The sequence below is a fragment of the Sceloporus occidentalis genome, unplaced genomic scaffold (genome assembly GCF_023333645.1).
Source record: "Sceloporus occidentalis isolate IW3139 unplaced genomic scaffold, rSceOcc1.0.p SCAF_41, whole genome shotgun sequence".
Lineage (NCBI taxonomy): Eukaryota > Metazoa > Chordata > Lepidosauria > Squamata > Phrynosomatidae > Sceloporus > Sceloporus occidentalis.
Window position 1 is genome coordinate 4864414 of NW_028317021.1, and position 17584 is coordinate 4881997.

The 17584-nt window shown below is 46.3% G+C and overlaps 1 protein-coding gene across 2 annotated transcripts; it reads left to right on the forward strand.

The window, feature by feature from the left end:
- Window positions 1–333: 333 nt before the first annotated feature.
- Window positions 334–17147, forward strand: LOC149290010 (somatomedin-B and thrombospondin type-1 domain-containing protein-like). 2 transcript variants are annotated; one of them, XM_089490007.1, is made up of 5 exons: window positions 334–2048; window positions 7913–8098; window positions 8831–8921; window positions 15241–15399; window positions 16303–17147. In XM_089490007.1, the coding sequence occupies exons 1-5, from the start codon at window positions 1787–1789 to the stop codon at window positions 16406–16408; spliced, it is 804 nt and encodes a 267-aa protein (XP_089346133.1). In that variant the 5' UTR covers window positions 334–1786; the 3' UTR covers window positions 16409–17147. The 2 variants fall into 2 exon arrangements, with proteins under 2 accessions (XP_089346133.1, XP_089346135.1); XM_089490009.1 differs by having other exon boundaries at window positions 335–2048; window positions 7916–8098.
- Window positions 17148–17584: the final 437 nt, after the last annotated feature.

A 17584-nucleotide genomic window follows, 5' to 3' on the forward strand; every position in this document is an offset into this window, starting at 1 on the left:
AAAAAGCAAAGAATAGTGCAATACCTTGAAGGCCAGGCATACTGGAAATGAGACACAGGCTTATCTTGACCAGGGTGACCATATGTCAAAGCCACAGAAGACAAGGCACTGTCATATGTAGGACTTTACAAAAGGAAAGCTTTTAAAAACACTAATAGAACGGTAAATGTATGCTTCTTAGTCTTGCTCAAAATGGAGGACAGTTTGAAATTCCTCCTGGAGAGAAGGTTGAAGTGCAGGACATAGAAAAGGAGGATGTCTGGTCACTCTGGGTGAACATGGCAGTGGAAAATTCAACTATAACTCTGTAGATGCGTTTCCTTTCCCTCCGACTAGCCTCATTCCCAAAAGATTGCATCTGTTCCTCTTCACAAATGACTTCTTATTTTCCTCACTTATATAGGAGGAAAAGGAAGAGGTTGGAGATGCAGTGCTAATTCCTGCCGCATGATCAGCACCTTTAAGAATGTCCTTATTTTGCATGGAAAGCCCATCTAGAGGGGGCCCTATGGCTAAGGTTGTATTCCTGAATCAAAAATTCATACAATGTGCCCAGAGAGTGGACGATTCAATGAGGGTCTACTAGGATCTACAAGTCATGTCAGACAAGTCTGATCTCCTTTTTTGATAAAATTACCAGCTTAGTAGATGAAGGGAATGCTGTGGATATAGTATATCTTGATTTCAGTTATGCCTTTGACAAGGTTCCCCATGACATTCTTGCAAACAAGCTGGTAAAATGTAGGCTAGACAAGGTAACTGTTACATGGATTTGTAATTGGTTGACTGGCCGAACCCAAAGAGTGCTCAACAATGGCTCCTTTTCATCCTGGAGAGAAGTGACCAGTGGGATCCCACAGAGATCTATCCTGGGTCCAGTGCTATTCAACATCTTTATCCGTGACTTGGATTTGCTGATGACACCAAATTAGGAGGAATAGCTAATACCCCAGAGGACAGGATCAAAATTCAAAAAGGACTCCTAGATCCCTTTCACATGCGCTGTTGTGAAGCCTGGTGTCCACCATCCTATATCTGCATTTCATTTTTTCTTCCTCAGTGCAGTAACTCCAGGGAGCGCATGGGAGCATTCTGGCAAGTGTAAACAATCCCTTAGCCTAAAGGTCAGGTTGGCTCTCATCAGATATGGGAGGTGTTAATCCACAACCAGTTGACCTGTGCACTGATTCTCTGTTGAATCCACTATGGGGGGCTTTGGGGCCATTTGTAAATTCACCAGCTTCAGAAAGATGTGAAATCAAAGGACCCTCTGGCTTTAAGACCCAGGAGGAACCTTTATAGTAGAAATAAAAGGAGGGGAAAGCACTTTTTCCCCAGCCAGTCCTCTTGGGTGCATCAGGCACTTTTGCTCCTTGCCTCGAAAACCATCCAGTTAGGAGTCCAAGTTTCCCAGTGACAGCTTTCCCTGCCATCGCCTTTTGAAAGAGGGAAAAGCAAGGGATCCGAGCAGCACACATTGCTCCAGCGAACCAAATGCTTGCTCCCTGATGACCGATTGTCAGCTCTGGCCTCTTCAGAGAGGCTTCTTTCTTTCCATGCTGTCAGCTGGATAGATGAGGGAGCCAAGCTTTGGTCTGGTCATTGCGACTCTGGGACTCCAAGTCATTCTCCAACTTGGTTGAGGTGCCAGCCTCTTTGGCCCAGAACTCAGCTCTGGAGCTGGAGTGAAAGAGAACACCAAACTGGTTCTCTTTCCTCAAACTTTGCAAGGACAGTCTGCTTTGAAGGTTGACCTGGTGCTTCCCATCAGCCGCTCTCTGCAGCCATGCGCCCCAAAGCCAAGGGCATGCGACAGCTGAGCATCAGTGTGGGACGCTGGCTGGTTTTTTGCACGTGGCTTTTAGCGACTGGATCTTTTCTGCATGCCGAGGGGGGATGCGCCAACCGAGAGACCCACAAATGCTGCCCGGGTCGGAATAACGATTGCTCTGCTTTCTCTCGGAGGAGAACACCCTGTTACTGTGACACTTACTGCGAGAAGACAGGCGACTGCTGTGAGGATTATCATGCTGTCTGTCAGGTATCAGGTGAGTTGCCATTCTGTGGAGGAAGGGATGACACTTCTAGAGCTTTCTTGTGTGTCTTACATGAGCTGTCAGTGAATGGTACAGTGGGCCCTTGGTATCCCCTGGGTTTGGATCCGGGACCCTCTGTGGTTGCCAAAATCAGTGGATGCTCAAGTCCCATTATATACAATGGCATGGTAAAAACAATGTCCTTTATATCGAATCGTAGAATCTTAGAGTTGGACGAGACCACAAAGGGCCATCCAACTATATCAATTTGGCAGGGGCAGACCCGCTTAATCCTCTGCCATCCTGCTTTTCCACTGCTTTTGAAATGTTCCCGTTTTGCTCTTCTCCTCCCGCTTTCTCAGCTTTACTGCAAACTGACGTACGAAAGTAACTTGCACTTGGTTAACTTTGCAGGGGTTAGAGAAGAGGAGGGAGCAGAGTCTTGCCCTTCCCAGGAAGCTCAGGCAAAAGCAAACTACTGCAGCCTCTCCTAGCTTGTCTGTTCTTCTTCCTCATTGCTGCCATCTTGACCACACTCGGACGTCGCTGACCACATGCGTTGCAGGTTTCATCTGGGCAATGTTGGCGGGTGTGATATAACTGGTTAAAACATCAGAGTAGGACAATCCACTGGCCTGTGCCACACAACGGATCAAAGTAGCAATGATACTTCCTAACTATAAATGTAACCAAAAAGGAACTAAAAAAGTTGAATGGGAAAAGAAGCCAAGTGGTTCCTTGTTACATAATGTACCATTATCATAGAATCATAGAATCGGAAGAGACCATTCCTTTTGTTGTTCTTCTCGTGTGCCTTCAAGTCATTTCCAAGGTATTGTGACCCCCCCTCCTTCAGGGGCATGAATTCGAATCCCACCGCTGCCACCAATTTGTGACGATCTCGTTATTTCTCTGCCACTAAGTTTCTTCGGTGACAGCACCCTGGGTCCTTTTCATCCCACCACTGCCACCAAATTATGTCAAGACAACTTGCTTGTGATCACTTATTTAGCCTGTGTTCCTGTCACTTTTATTGGGCTTTTCAAATCTGTTTGAACTATCAGTAGTGTGGTAAATACTCAAGCACCAGATGAGGCTTTCTTGAATAGCAACAAAATAAAACTGTATTTAAACAGCTGTTCGGCAATGTTTTACTTGTTGAGATGTTTTATATACTTGTTATATACAGTATATGGTCTTATTTTCTTAGTTCCACTTTGGTATGGTTACAGATTACCTTACAACTCTCTCTCCAGAGAATAATAGTTACTTCTATCCAGGACTCACTCAGTTCTTAGCTCTGTATAGCCACCATAGCCACCATGGCTAACATCCCGCAGGATATTACACAACAGCAACTCCCTTTCCCAGAGTTGTGTATGTGTCTTGAGTCCCTCCCTTCTGGACTCTAACTATAACTGTCCCTCTCTGGATGTATCAGAACCTTCTCGGTCTAGAACCAAATCCCTATCTCACTATTAGCTGACGCTGATGGGTTTTTTATCTCCTCTCAGCCAGCCTCCACAAATGTGTGATCTTAAGTAACTAATTTTTCTCCATCTTTTATCTTTAACTCCTCACAGGTTCTTTCAAAATTTGTGAAGGAGGAGTCTATGTTATCTCCTTTGTAATATCTTGGGAATCTTTTCATGTCTATCTGAGGTAACCGATTTCCCTCAGCCACCATTTGAGTCTGAGGGAGTTCCCTCTCTTCTCTCATTTTCAAGTCTAGCTTGATTTTCCAAATCTCCACGCTCTACTGGGATTCAGAAATGGAAGTATCAAGACTAGCCACCATTTCCTGTCCAACCACCTCTTCTCCTACCATTTCTGGTCCCGTTGGAGGTTTTTCTTAGGAAATAGTATTTCCCTACAATTGCCCAAAACTTTTACCTCAGGAAATACTTCTAAATATCTGTGCCTCAGCTGGGTATTAAGGTGACACCCGGTTTTTAACCGTCACTCCGTGATTTCCTACTTTATACCAAATCTTTACCTCAGAAATCACTTCACCAAGTTATTTTCTTAAGTGTGCTCTTATTTTAATACTTTTATAGATGGAATGCTTTTTCTCTTTTCTAGTTCCCTACCATCACCTCAGCAAGTTACCTCAGGGACTAGTTATTCTCCAGTGTGGTCAGTACCCAAGTGATCTCTTACAAATTTTCTTTCACAGTTACCTCAGAAATCACTCCCTGACACTAACACCTATACTTTAAACTTGTTGAACTTTTTACTTTTAAAGCTCAAACCAAATATTGGGGTTCTGGTATCCGAAAAATCAGATAGCTGAGAGTGTGCTTGGGTTGTAGGGTTTTGCGTGTGAGGTACCAGAAACCCAATATTTGGCTTGAGCTTTAAAAATGAAAAGTTCATCCTGGGGCTTTTCTTGGCAAGACTTGTTCAGAGGAGGTTTGGTCTTCCTGTCCTCTGAGGCTGAGAGAGTGTGACTTGCCCAAGGCCACTCTGGATTTCCATGGCCGAGCAGGGATTCCAACCCTGGTCTCCCAGGGCCCTAGTCCAAAGCTCTAACCATTATGCCACACTGGCTCTTAGTTCTTGCAAAACAAAGGTATTCCAAGTTAACTCACAAATTGTAACTAGTTACATCCAGACTAGGACCAGAATATACAAATCAGCATATATGCATTTGATGCAGATCTGCGTCCACCTTTGTGGGAATGCATCAGTTAATACTTAATACAAAAGTAGATGAGGAAAAGGTAACTTTTTGGTTTGAGTGTTGGAGGATGACTCTGGAGACCAGGGTTCGAATCCCAGCTCAGCCATGAAAACCCACTGGGTGACTTTGGGCAAGTCACACTCTCTCCTCTTTCGAGGCCAGGCATTGCAAACTCCTTCGGAAGAAGCTTGCCAAGAAAACCCCCTGATAGCTTTGCCGTAGGGTCGCTCTATGTCAGAAGCGGCACGAAGGCACATGACAACAAACAACAAGCCGCATGGAAGTGATTGCATGCAGTTTCTGAGAGCCTTCACCATTGGCTATGCTGGCTGGGGCTGATGGGAGTTGCAGTCCAACAACCTTTGAAGGGCCGCAAGTTGTCCAACCTTGGGTCTGATGGCTCAAAGGCCTGCATTGGTAAAAAGCCACTCGCTTCAAGAGCCTTCTGCCAACTTTCTGTTACCATGAGCGGCTGTTGCAGAGCAATGCTCTATTGGGACGAGGGCCCTGTTGGGATGGAGAGGGGGGAGGTTGGGACCCAGTGCCAATAAGCCCTCCCTAATCTCCGCGGAGATTAGCCTGGTCCCAACTCAGCTCGATTGCCACGCTATGGCATCTGCGAGTGAATAAAAGAGTCAGGAAGCTGGAAACCGTGGAGCCGCACCTTGTTGGTTTAGAAAGAGATTCACTATATAAAAAAAAGGCTTTGGGAACTTCAGCCTCGAGCAACTGAAATGAGTCCGGCTTGCTTTTTCTCTCGCATCTTGCAGCGGGTCCATTTCGGTGGCTCTTTTTCCATCCCCCTACCCCAGCATGAGCTTTATTTGTCATCCTGTTTCTTTTTTTTTTTTTAAATAAAATTTATTAATACGTTCTAAACCGAACACGATAACAAACGGCACATCAAAACGACGACAAATAAAAACGTCGGAGACAATAAACCCCTCAAATGTGATGATTTCCCCGAGAAAGCCGAAATGAAACGATCACCCAAGTAATGCCCTGAAAATTATGAACAAAAGGTGCATTTAGGGATCCTGAAAGACATCTTTCCCTAAGGATTTAGCTAAAATTGGGGGATGTCCGGAGACCAAATCCTGCTGGATGCATTCAATAAGTGGGTGCCAACTCTTACGAAAAGTCAATCCAGATTGTAAGCCTCTCGCTCTGTTGTTATCTGCAATTTTCTCCATTCACCACAAGTCCCAGAGTCGAGTCCACCATCCTGCAATATTCAGCTTTCCAGTTTTTAATCCTGTTTCCACGTCAGTTTGCAAATTGGCAAGTGGGGAGGGACAAAAATCCGTATGCATTTTTGTTTGCATATCTCCTAAGGATAAAGGCATTGTGCATTGACATGCAGAAGCGCCTAGGGACTGCATAAACACAAGGATGGAGAACTTATACATGCATTTGTTGTGAGCACTTTTCTGCAGTACCGTTTTGTTGGACAAGGAATCCCAAAGCCTGCCAGATTACAAGAGTGATAAATTGGCTTAGAATAGAGCTGTGGAGCAACCTGGCAGACTCAGTGAGAGCCATAAAGCCCCACACTTGTCATCCCTGCGGGCAAAGATGAACATTCTCCATCATATGCTCCTTGCCGCAGGGTAACACAAACATGTGCCATTTCTGTTAGGTATTGGCACTTTGCAAGGTCTTTGGGGGAATTCCTTTGTGCCAAGAGATGTGGGCTGGAACCCTGATGTTGGTGCCAGTGTAAGTTTCCCCGGCTGTGCAGGTTGGCATCTTAGAGCTTTGCTCTGGTGCCATCACAAAGTCCAGTTCTCGGAGTTCCATGGCCATGGCAGTTAAAGTGACATCAAACCAGATTATTTCTGCAGTATGGATGCAGCCTTAGTCCGTGGCATTCATTCAGAGGGGTACGTTCTTCCCATGCAAATCTTTTTCTGTTTCCAAGCCTAACTGACAAGCCCCTTGGGATCAAATCCTCTCATCCCACATCTTGCTTCCTCTTCCCCTGCTGTGGATATTTGTTCTCCAGCCATTTTGGGAAAGCCCAATCTCATTACATGGCCTTCAAGATGCGACTGATCCAGTTTCAGTGTACTCAAAAAGCTAATGCTAGAACCTAGCCCAGCCTAATCCTTCATGAATGATGGAAAAAGCTATTCTTGGTGCAGCAGGAGAGGAGCAAATGATGACAAACGTCTAGCAATTTCCATAAATGAAGGGCTAAGAATGGCATCAAAAATACTAGAATTTGGCAAATTTCTTTTTAAAAATTGGAATCTTGTGTTCCATATTTAGCAGCCTTTCCCCTATTCCAGGCTCCATGCTTTCAAGGATTGCGTCAGTTGATCCATTGGTTTGGGACCATACCATGCAAGTCTGGAAGAATTCCTTTGGCAGGAAAAAAATAAGTGTTGTTGTTCTGTCCCTGAACTGGCCCTAAAATGGGTTCTAATGTCTATGCAATGGGATACGTTGCGCTTTTGCCTTCCTATTTTATGCCTGCCTTGGAAAGCGAGAACAACGCTGGAAAGGAATGATGAAATAGTGCAATCCCAGGCCACCTCTCAGTTGCCAATTGCATGGAAAGGGCTGGGATTTCCCTTCTGCACCGTGCGGTGTTTTGACAAGAGACTGGGGTGGGGGTGAGAAAGAGGGGCTGGGGGCTGGCTATGGCCCCCTTTCTTTGCAGGGCCTGGGATTTGGAAGCCGCCAGGCGAGACAGTCCAGTGGGCAGAAAGCCTGAGAAGAAAACTGGAGGCAGTGAATCAGAAGGAAGGGCAAGCTAACATGTTTTGCCAATGGAGACAGGCAGCTTATTAATTGGAGGGGATGGAGAGAGGGGGGTCTGTTTGGCCACTCCAAAGGCCTCAGGATCCCAAGCGCTGTTTCATTCGGAGTGATGCCCATCGGATTCAGAAATGAGCCATGCACTGAGCGGGTCGAAGAAGGAGGGAGGAGAGGCCCTCCATGCGCTGATGAAAGAGTGTGCCTGGGAAAGGCGCCATGCCAGCGTTGACCATAGAATCATCTTTTTATCCCTCTCTTTCCCTCCTTTCCCATCTTTTTATCCTTCCGCAAACCACTGTCTGCCACTGTTCATGTGTTTCGGCATGGTGTTTAAACATCTCTGCCTCCCGCTATGGGCTTGGGTCTTCTGTGTTCTGTCCCCCCGATCATTTTGCCCCATTGCCCTCCTTGTCTTCTCCCTTGTTTCTAGCAGCTGTCAATTGTGTGGTCGGGCCCTGGGGTGACTGGAGTGACTGCAGTTCTCTCTGTGGCACCGGCAGCAAAGACCGGATGCGTCAGGTCACTGTGCCACCGCGGAATGGCGGAACCCCCTGTCCGGACCTCAAACAGAGGAGAGGGTGCCTCGGGGACAATCCAGTTTGCAAGACAGCCAAAGGTAATGTTGGAAAGTGTGCAGTCCCCAAAACACAAAGAGAACACAATGCAGGCACTGCAGAATTTATGCAGCTTGTCACCACTTTGTCCCAGCGCCTCTCTTGGATTTGTAGTTTCGAGAGGTATTCGTCCTGCTCTGTCAGAGCGCTCTGCATTCTGTAGGTTAGAATTATGACAGTTAAAGTGGTGTCAACCTGCTTTATTTCTCAAACCGCCACGCTATCCTACATAACCATTAAAGGTAAAGGAGCCACCTCCAGTTTTCTCTTTGACAACCCTAGCCAACCAGAGTTGTGAGGTGGTATTTTTGGGAAGAAGGGGTGAGATATACCTGTATTTCCAAGCAAGTCGTTGTTGTGCTACGAACAATGAGCATCTGAAATTTGCAAACTGGCATAATGAAAAGTTGAGGAGGTATGATTCAATAGATTTGCTTTTGGATCAGGTGATTTCCATGAAATTTAAATGCGAAATAAATTGCTTTAAGCTCTTGAGGCTATGAAAGGCAATATGTTTTGTCTAGCCTTTGCAGGGAAGCACTGTGTAAATTGATAGTGTGCCATATAACAACAACAGTACCACTGACGTCAATGGAAAATGGAAAACTAGTGCCCTGTCTTGTCAACCATGTGCCTTTTTAATGAGTTTTCAGCTTTCTCTCTGCTCCGATTCTTTGCATCAACCTGTTTTTCATCCGTTAATGAGTTTTCTTGCTTTTTTCTCCTTTGGACAGAAGTGTCTAAGATCCTACCGGATTCATTTAAAAGGGACTTCAAGGATCCCTGGAGAAGGCCTCACATGCTGATGAAGGAAAAGATGCCAAGGTAGGCCAGCGTGACTTGCCAAGGAACCAGATCACAAAATCCTCTTGGGAACACGTGGCACATTGTGGGTATGTGTGTCTGGCGTGACCTTGCTCAATCACTTGCACTAATATCTCCGTGGGCATGTGGGTATAAATGAGCCATTGCAATAAGGATAGACAAGCTTCCAGATTTTCGAACTATGTTGCCCATAAACCTAAGCCTGCCATTGGTCGGGGGGAAAGGTGGCCAGAATCCTGTTGGCATCTTCCACATGCATACAGTTGGACATCTTTGTCTAATGTGGAAAAGCCACCCTGAGTTTAAAGTGCCATATGCATACAGTTGGATATCTTTGTCTAATGTGGAAAAGTTGCAGCGGGGGAAGTTGTGAATGTGATGCGACTAAGCATGGATGGGCACAAATGCCTCCATGGGATGTGCATTTGGTAGCAAAGACCTTCTTGACAGTCCTTTTGAACAGACTGCTTCAGAAGGTGATGGACTCTCCTTCTTCGGAGGTCTTTCAACAGGTTGGGTGGACATCTCTCAGGAGTATTTTAGTTGTATATTCTTGCATGGCAGGTGGTTGGACTTGATGACCTTTGGGGCCCTTCCAACTCTGTGAGTGAGTGTTTGCATTATAACAAATGAGTAAGCTTTTTTGGACCACAGTTCACCACAGTCGGGGGTCTGAGATCTGTTGTTATGTGCCTTCAAGTCCTTTCTGACTTAGGGTGACCCTAAGGTGAACCTATCATGGGGTTTTCTTGACAATGGAGTTTATCACACGTAAGGAATTTCTCTTAATTTCGAATGAAAACAAGGTGGGGCCAGAACGCATTCACATAAATTTACAGCGCGCCCGCGTCATATGTGGGCGCGCCTTACACGGCTTGAGCATACGCGCTCAAGCCGCAGGGCGCGTGTGGGGCGGAAGGGGCGGCACGTCCCATTCAATTGAATGGGCATGCGCACCTGTTGCACCCCACGTGCCACCGCACTGCCGTGCACAAGCCCCATTGTTTACAATGGGGCTTGAGCATAGGTGGAATTTGCCTTACGCGGAGGGATCTGGAACGGATCCCCGCGTAAGGCGAGGGCCCACTGTATTAGTTCAGCAAATTTACGTGAATGCGAATTGCGTTCGAACTGGCTTCCCATCGGCCGAAAATAGCATGCCATTGCCTGAATTTGCGTGTAGCCGTCTATCACACAATAACGTGAAACCCCATGATTGCGTTCGGACTGACTTCCCATTGCCCAAATTTGCATGTAGTGGGTTATCACACAATAACGTTAAACCCCATGATTGCGTTCAGATTGCCATTGGATTATACTTCCAATTTCACTTGTCTGATAACTCCAAAATCTGTTCAGAGGGAGTTTGCCTTTGCCTTCTTCTGAGGCTGAGAGCGTGTGACTTGCCCAAGTTCTCCCAGCTGGTTTCCATGCCTGAGTGAGGATCTAAACCCTAATCTCCAGAGTCCTAGTCCAACACTCAAGCCTCTACACCATGCTGGCTCTTGATCTGCACTGTAGAAATAGTGCAGTTTGATGCCACTTTACTTGCCATGGCTCCATGCTATGGAATTCTGGGTCATGGCAGTTAGAGCGGTGTCAAACTGGATTAATTCTGCCATGCAGATTAGACCTAGGTGAGAGATTATAGGAGCTGAAGTCTCAAGGATCTGGAAGACAGCAAGGTGATCACTTTTCCGAGAATCTGCTCCCTCCTGTATTGAAAACTCGTACCATGCCGGTGAGGGGACTGGGGAAGTTGTAGTCCCAGCAGTATCTTTTCCTAGCCATGGGCCAGTGCCGATGCCTCCCTTTCTTGTGCTGGTCTGCGTTCTGTTTCGGTGTAAGAGCTGCCATGAAAATTTTCCACCGGAGTTGGAGTGAACAATGCTGCCACAGAGGCAGGGGTGGGAAATGAGAATGGCACCTTGCCACCCGGCCAAATTGGCATGCCCTTCCTCCCCTTGGCCCCACAGAGAAATGGCTCAGGCATGTAGAAGGGGGCTTGTCGACAAAGGAGGGTGGCGTCCATCATGAATCAAAAACAAACCCAGCCGGGTCCATCCATGAGAAACAAAACACGAAAGTCGAGGAACACTTTTATTGGGACTGACCCTAATGCAGGGCGGGAAAGCCTGTGAACTTTTGAGTTCTCCAGAAGTCCTCACCAGGCCAAGAGATACATTTCTCACCTCTCTTTTTTAAAATGCTGTTTGATACCACTTTGACTACCGTGGTTCAAACCTGGGATTTGTAGTTTTGATGAGGCTCCTGAGCTCCTTGACAGAGAAGGCGAAATAGCTCACCAAACTGCAGATCCTGGAATTTCACATCATGGAGCCATGGCAGATAAAGTGGTGTCAAAGGGCATTATTTCTGCAATGTGGATGAGTCCTAAAGCCTCTCTTTTCCTAGGATTGCCATACTGTGAAGACCCACGTGGGCATAACTCAACTCCTCTTGCTTCAGCACATGAGCCAGGGGAGTACCAAGCCCTGCCCGCTCCATCTTTCCTTTCCTGACATGGAAAGGCTCTCTGCCTGAACAAAAACCGCTGGAAAACCAGACAATCTGCTCATGTGGAAAGATCGGACATGGAACAGGCCCCTTTTCATAATCCGGGATGTTGCATTTTGCAGGAGGAGAGGCAAGATAGAGGGGAGGAGGCTAGCTGTTCCCTTGCTCATGCGTTGAAGAAAGTGTGGCAAGTAACACCCAAATAGGGCTGGAAAGACAGACTCTGGGGTTTGTTGCACACGAGGGACAAGCTCTCCTTCAGCGTCTGTGCACCTGCATGGTGACTCCATGAATTTCACAGAGTTTTCATCAGCAAGGAATAAGCAGGGGTGGTTTTACCAATTCCTTTCCTCTGAAATATAGCCTGTAGTACCCAAATTCAAAGCTATTGCTGTCTTAGTCTGTAGGATTAGTATATAGAGTGATCTTGTATCATTTTTGAGACTCACTGGAAGAAAGAAGTTGGCTGCATGAGCTTTTTCCTTTTGTAGACTTCAGTCCACTTTCTCAGATGCATTTAGTAGAGTGGAAACCAGGGACAGACACATATGTGCCGTTGGTATGTGAGGATGTCAATTCAAATCATACCTATAACCATAATCATAATAATAATTTATTTCTATAGTGGTTTGAGATTTGGACTACAACTCTGGTGTCCAAGGTTCAAATCTCCCCTCAGCCATGGAAACCCACTGGATGACCTTGTGCAAGTTGCCCTCTCTCAGCCTCTGAAAACCCCATGAGAGGTTTGCCATAGGGCCACCGCAAGTCGGAAATGACTTGAAGGCACACCGCAAGAACAACAACAGCAAAGCAGATAGAAGGAGGGGTCTTTTTTTTAATCTGGTGACCCTGTGTGCCTCCCTCCCTTCTTCACTTCCCCCATCACAGGGCTTTGGTAAATGGGGGAATGGAATTTTAAGCAGGATTATTAGCGGAGGATTATCTTGAAAAGGAATCTCCAAGTGAAAAGCCAAAAAATGGGGCTGGGGGCAAGGAAGACGAGGAGCCCTATGTTCTCTGAACCATCTCCTCATACGTAACACAGAGGTTGGGTGTCCCCAGATGCTTTGAGAAGAACGGTTCCATATGCGGTGTGTGTGTGTGTTACCTTGTTAACTTGGCTGCCTATTACAAAGTTTGGCCGTAGTTTGCATCACGCTTGGGACCACGTGTTTGGCTTCGCAGACCAGCTTTGCTCAACTTTATTAGTTTTTTAAATTAAAAAGGCCAGTGCAGCTTGTGTCTGAAAAGAGAGGTCCTTTTACTTCATGGCCCAAGGAGTGGGAGCTCTAGTGCTGCAGGAATGGTTGGGGCCCATATGCGTGTACATGTTGCCCACCACTGGCTGAAAGTCAAGGCATCTGTTTGCCAAGAGAGAACACATTCAGGACAGATGGGTCCCCATTCCTTGGGTGCATCCACACGGTAGAAATTATGCAGCTGCCCAACACCACTTTAAATGTTTTAGCTCCAGCCTATGGACTCCTGACATTTTCAGTTTTTCAAGGTCTTTTGCTTTTTCTGCCAAAGAGGGCTGGTGCTTCACCAAATGACAAATACCAATATTCTGCACAGTGGTGCCCTTAAAGTGGTGTCGAGCTATGTTATTTCTCCAGCATAGATCCTTCCTTTGCCATTTGATATCTTCCTTAAAGGAGCGCATATATTTTCCCGGGTTGATTTTTCAGAGCAGAAAGAGAGCTGAGCGGGATGAGGGCCAGGAAACCAAGGCAAAACAATTTGGAAATGATGTTGTCTTCTCCTTGGATGCTCTCTGGCTGCTACATCCTCCCAGTGCCGTGCCAGCCAAAGAGATTCTAGACTAATGAGGGGAATGCAGTCAAGCCTCTGCAGGAAAGGCCGAGGCATTGGCGCTGCTGAGATACAACAGAGAGGCTTCCTAACATTCTTGTCTTGCTCACTGAGCTGTCACCTGGCAGCTGGCAAAGCCACCTTCCTAAGCTTTTACTCTCTGCATGTCAGAGAGAAAGAGAGAGAAAAGAGACTGTTTATTGTATTGTATTAGGTCAGTATGTAAGGAAAGGTATGAATGTGTATGAAAGGCACTACTGGAGCAAACAAAATGGAGACGGTGCAATGCATGATGGGGAAAGCTGCCTGGCAAACGAGGCAAGGATTTTTTGGAAACGCCATCTATCACCACATCAGCAGTTCTCTGCACAACTGGAGTACATTGATGGATAGCCCTGGGTCAGGGGTACTTTGAGTTTCTGCATGGCAATGGGTTAGACTTGATGGCCCTTGGGGTCTCTTCCAACTCTATTATTCAGTTAACTGCCATGGCTTCATCCTATGGGCTCCTGGGATTTGAAGTCTGGGCCTCAGAGCTGCCTTGATGTTCTTCTGTTACCTGGCCCTCCATGCCAACGCAGGGTGACTGTCTGGATGGGCATCCTACTGAGCTGCCTGCACCAGGCAGCTCAGCAGGATACCTGTGCAAACAGCCACTTCCCTTAAGCAAGCAACCCACAGCAGTGGCAAATGTGCCACGCAGTTCAGTGGGATGCCCACGCAAAGAGCTGCTGCCCCTGTTAAACAAGTGACCCACATCAGTGGCACACATGCTCGGTGGCTCAGCGGGATACCCAAGTAGACAACCACCTCCATTAAGCAAATGGCAGATGCGCCAAGCGGCACAATGGGATGGCCATGCAGACAGCCACCCACATTAAGCAAGTGACACATGGCAGTGGTGCACATGCTGGATTGCTCAGCAGGATGCCTGTGCAGACAGTCACCCCAGTGTGGGAACAGAGCGCTCCGGATCTTCCTGGAAGATCTGAAGTAAGAGGTAGTTTTTTAAAAAACTGGTGTAAAGGTGCTATACCCTGGTTCTGGCGCTGAACAGTCTGGACATAATGCAGACTGCACCAGAACCAGGGTTTAGGCTGTGTGTTGTCCGAACAGGACGCCTCTAGAAGGACGATGGGCCTTTTGTCCTGTGCAGACAAGGCCAAAGACAGACCATGCTGGTAAGATGCTATGCCAACTAGTTGAGGCTAAATAGATATATTTCCTATCCTGATTGTAATGGATACCCATTTATGGATGTCTATAGATATGTAACAGATGGTGAGATATAGCAAGAGATAGCCATGCTCAAGGATAACCCTTGGAAGCATGTGTGTTCCCAGATGCATGTTTAGAGACGTTTACTTCCTCAGCAGAAGAGATGGCATTTGTTGGTGGATAAATGTCAAAATTATATTGTTTAAAATGGTAATGGTGCAATGTGAGGAACAGTTGCTCCTCATGATTTGCTCAGCTCTTTCCTGACATCTGCATGATGGCCAGAGTGTGTCTTTGTTCTCGTCTGTTAAAACATTAAATGTTAACTGTTTTCTTTTCATCTTCAACACTTACCACTCCTGCTGGTGTCTTCCATGTGCGTGTGAGATCTACGATAGATGAAGGTGGACATTTTTATCTGCTGTAGAATGGCAGCCTTCATTTCAAGATCATTCAAGCAGAGTTGCATGTGGGGTGTCATGGGGCATGGATGCATTTTATATATGGGCTTATGTGTTCAGTTGCACATTTGGTGTCATGATTCAGTTGCGCGATGTGGCTATGCAACACAAGGGTTGCATTGCCTACCTAATGTGTCATTTCACTTGCGGAGATTTATGCGACACGACCCCAAGGTATGATCTCAGCCAAAGAATTCATTTCAAATGTTCCAGGTTCTAGGAGACTGAGAGACACTGAAAGCGAGACAGACACTCTTGAGATGACTTGAGGCCAGTTTAACAGAATGGAACTCCTCTGTGTTTTTCAGCTACTGCATCTATTTCCGTCTGAAGCAGGCGAGCCCTGCCTGCCACCTGCATTTCTGGAGCAGCCAGCTGGTGAAAGAAAGGCGGGTTTGTGTGGAGTGCCAAGGGGCTGCAGTGGGCAGCAAGAAACGATGCCAAGGTGACGGTCTTCAGGGATCCAGGTGAGTGGCTCCTGGGTGTCTTCCTTATGACTGGGTGTCTTCCTTATGACTGGCTGTGGTGGTTAGAATGATGTACTTTGTCTACTACAGTTCCCAAAATCTTGGAGCAAGCATGGCTTTGCTTGGAATGTAGGAAGCTGCCAGGCCGAGCCAGAGCTTTGGTTTGCTTACCTTAGAGGTGTTGAACCATGTTGTTGGTGGCAAGGGCTGAATTGCCCAGCCCTGCCAGGGCCATGCCATTGGACCACATGTGGTCCCCTGGCCAAGTGCCAGATGGAGCTTGTCCCAAGCATTGCAAATGGGATCTTGGCTTTGCTCCTCCCACACTTTCTGGGAATAGATTGGAAACAGGAGGAGCAAAGTCTTCTCTCAACCATCCATGAAAGGCTGCTGAGATCTGCAACACTAGGTGTTCTCAGGGACCTAAAAGGTGCTCAGCAATGGCTCCTCTTCATCCTGGGTAGAAGTGGCCAGTCCTGGGCCCAGTGCTTTTCAACATCTTTATCAATGACTTGGATGAAAGAATAGGGGGTATGCCTATCAGTTTTGCAGATGACACCAAATTAGGAGGAGTAGCTAATACCCCAGAGGAGCACATCAAAATTCAGAATAACCTTAATAGATTAGAAAGTTGGATCCAAACTAACAAAGTGAATTTCAACAGGGAGAAATGTAAGGTACTGCATTTAGGCAGAAAAAAAATAGAATAGCGTGGGCTGGAGACACATTTGCTACGTTCTTGAATGGGTTTCCACAAACAATAAAGTGGAGCATTTCCCTCTCCCCTTATTCTCAAAGTATTTCTCAAAAATCAAATTCCACACCAACCACTGTACTCTGCCAGCAGACATACTGTTTCGGCATAACTCATTCCATTTCTTTTTCATCTTCCCATTTTTATAGAACATTTTGGACTGCAGCTTCCATTGCTGGCTGTCAAGGATCTTGGGTGCAAGAGTCGTCCCAGGACAACTGTGTGTGTCCTCAACTTTCCTTTATCTTCGTATGATGTTGCGTCAAGCTGTATGACAATCCGGACAGAGAGGAAGGCGTGCATCGGCCATAGCTGTTTTGTTGCAAAAGAGCAGGCTAAAGAAGCCAAGGAAAGACCAAATGCTGCTTTTAAACCTCAACATCATTCTAAAATCCATGTTCTGTACCCTTTGCCCTGTGCGCACGCTCCACATCTTCTCTGTTGGCTGCCGGGCCAGATGCTGTTTCAGAGCACAAGAATGCCTCGTGCATTTTCGTTTTTAAAAAACAAAACCCACACAAAACCCAGACATTTATATTAAAAAACAAATTGCTACGTAGCTCCCTCGTTGTCCCTAAAATGGAAGCGTTTCTTTTTCTGCTTTCTGCGAGGACGTCTTTTCAAAAATTTAGGAGCAAAAGGCAAGCCTCTTAGCGAATTGCAACAAATAGCATAAGCCCTAGCAGAGTTACATTTCAAAAGCAATATCGCATATTGGTGCAAAGTAGTATTATCAGTGTAACAAATCACGGGCTCTTACTCCTTTTGCGCATTCGCGTTTAAAGAGCACTTGAAAGCATTTTTAGAGGTGTTCTGTTTTCCAGGTTTTCTGCCATTTTCTTACTAGTCCCTAAGGGCATTTATTTGGGCCCAGTTCTCAAATCTGTTAAAACTCCTCTTGCATCCGAATTCTGTCTTCTGAGTTATCGGTGTCCTATTCCAGAGGATGCAGTTCCCTTGATAACATGGCATGTGTTCATGTGAATTCATCTTGAATAAAATTTTCAGTTGCTCCAGTGGGTACAGCCAATGGATTCAAATGACAAGAAAGAAATTTCTATTTTTAGTATTAGGAAGAAATCTCTGATGGTAAGAGATGTTCATCCATGGAGCAGATCTCTCCGTAGGTGGTGGATTTCCCTCTGTTTGAAGTTTTCTTAAAAGAGATATGGTGGGCATCTTTGTGGGTTCCTGCTCTTGTGGGAGGGTTGGACTGGATGACCCTTGGGCATCCCAACAATATGATTCTACATTTCTAATTCACAAAGACTGGGCTAAAATGCTGCGAAACGCTTGTCATTTAGAAAGATGGTTCGGGGAAGCAGATGGCGGTGGTTCATTTGAAAATGCCTGCTTTGAGTCATTTGTTTATGGACGACTCTTGACCCCGTTCATCCTCTTGACCCCGTTCCCAGATGGCCTGGGGGGAGC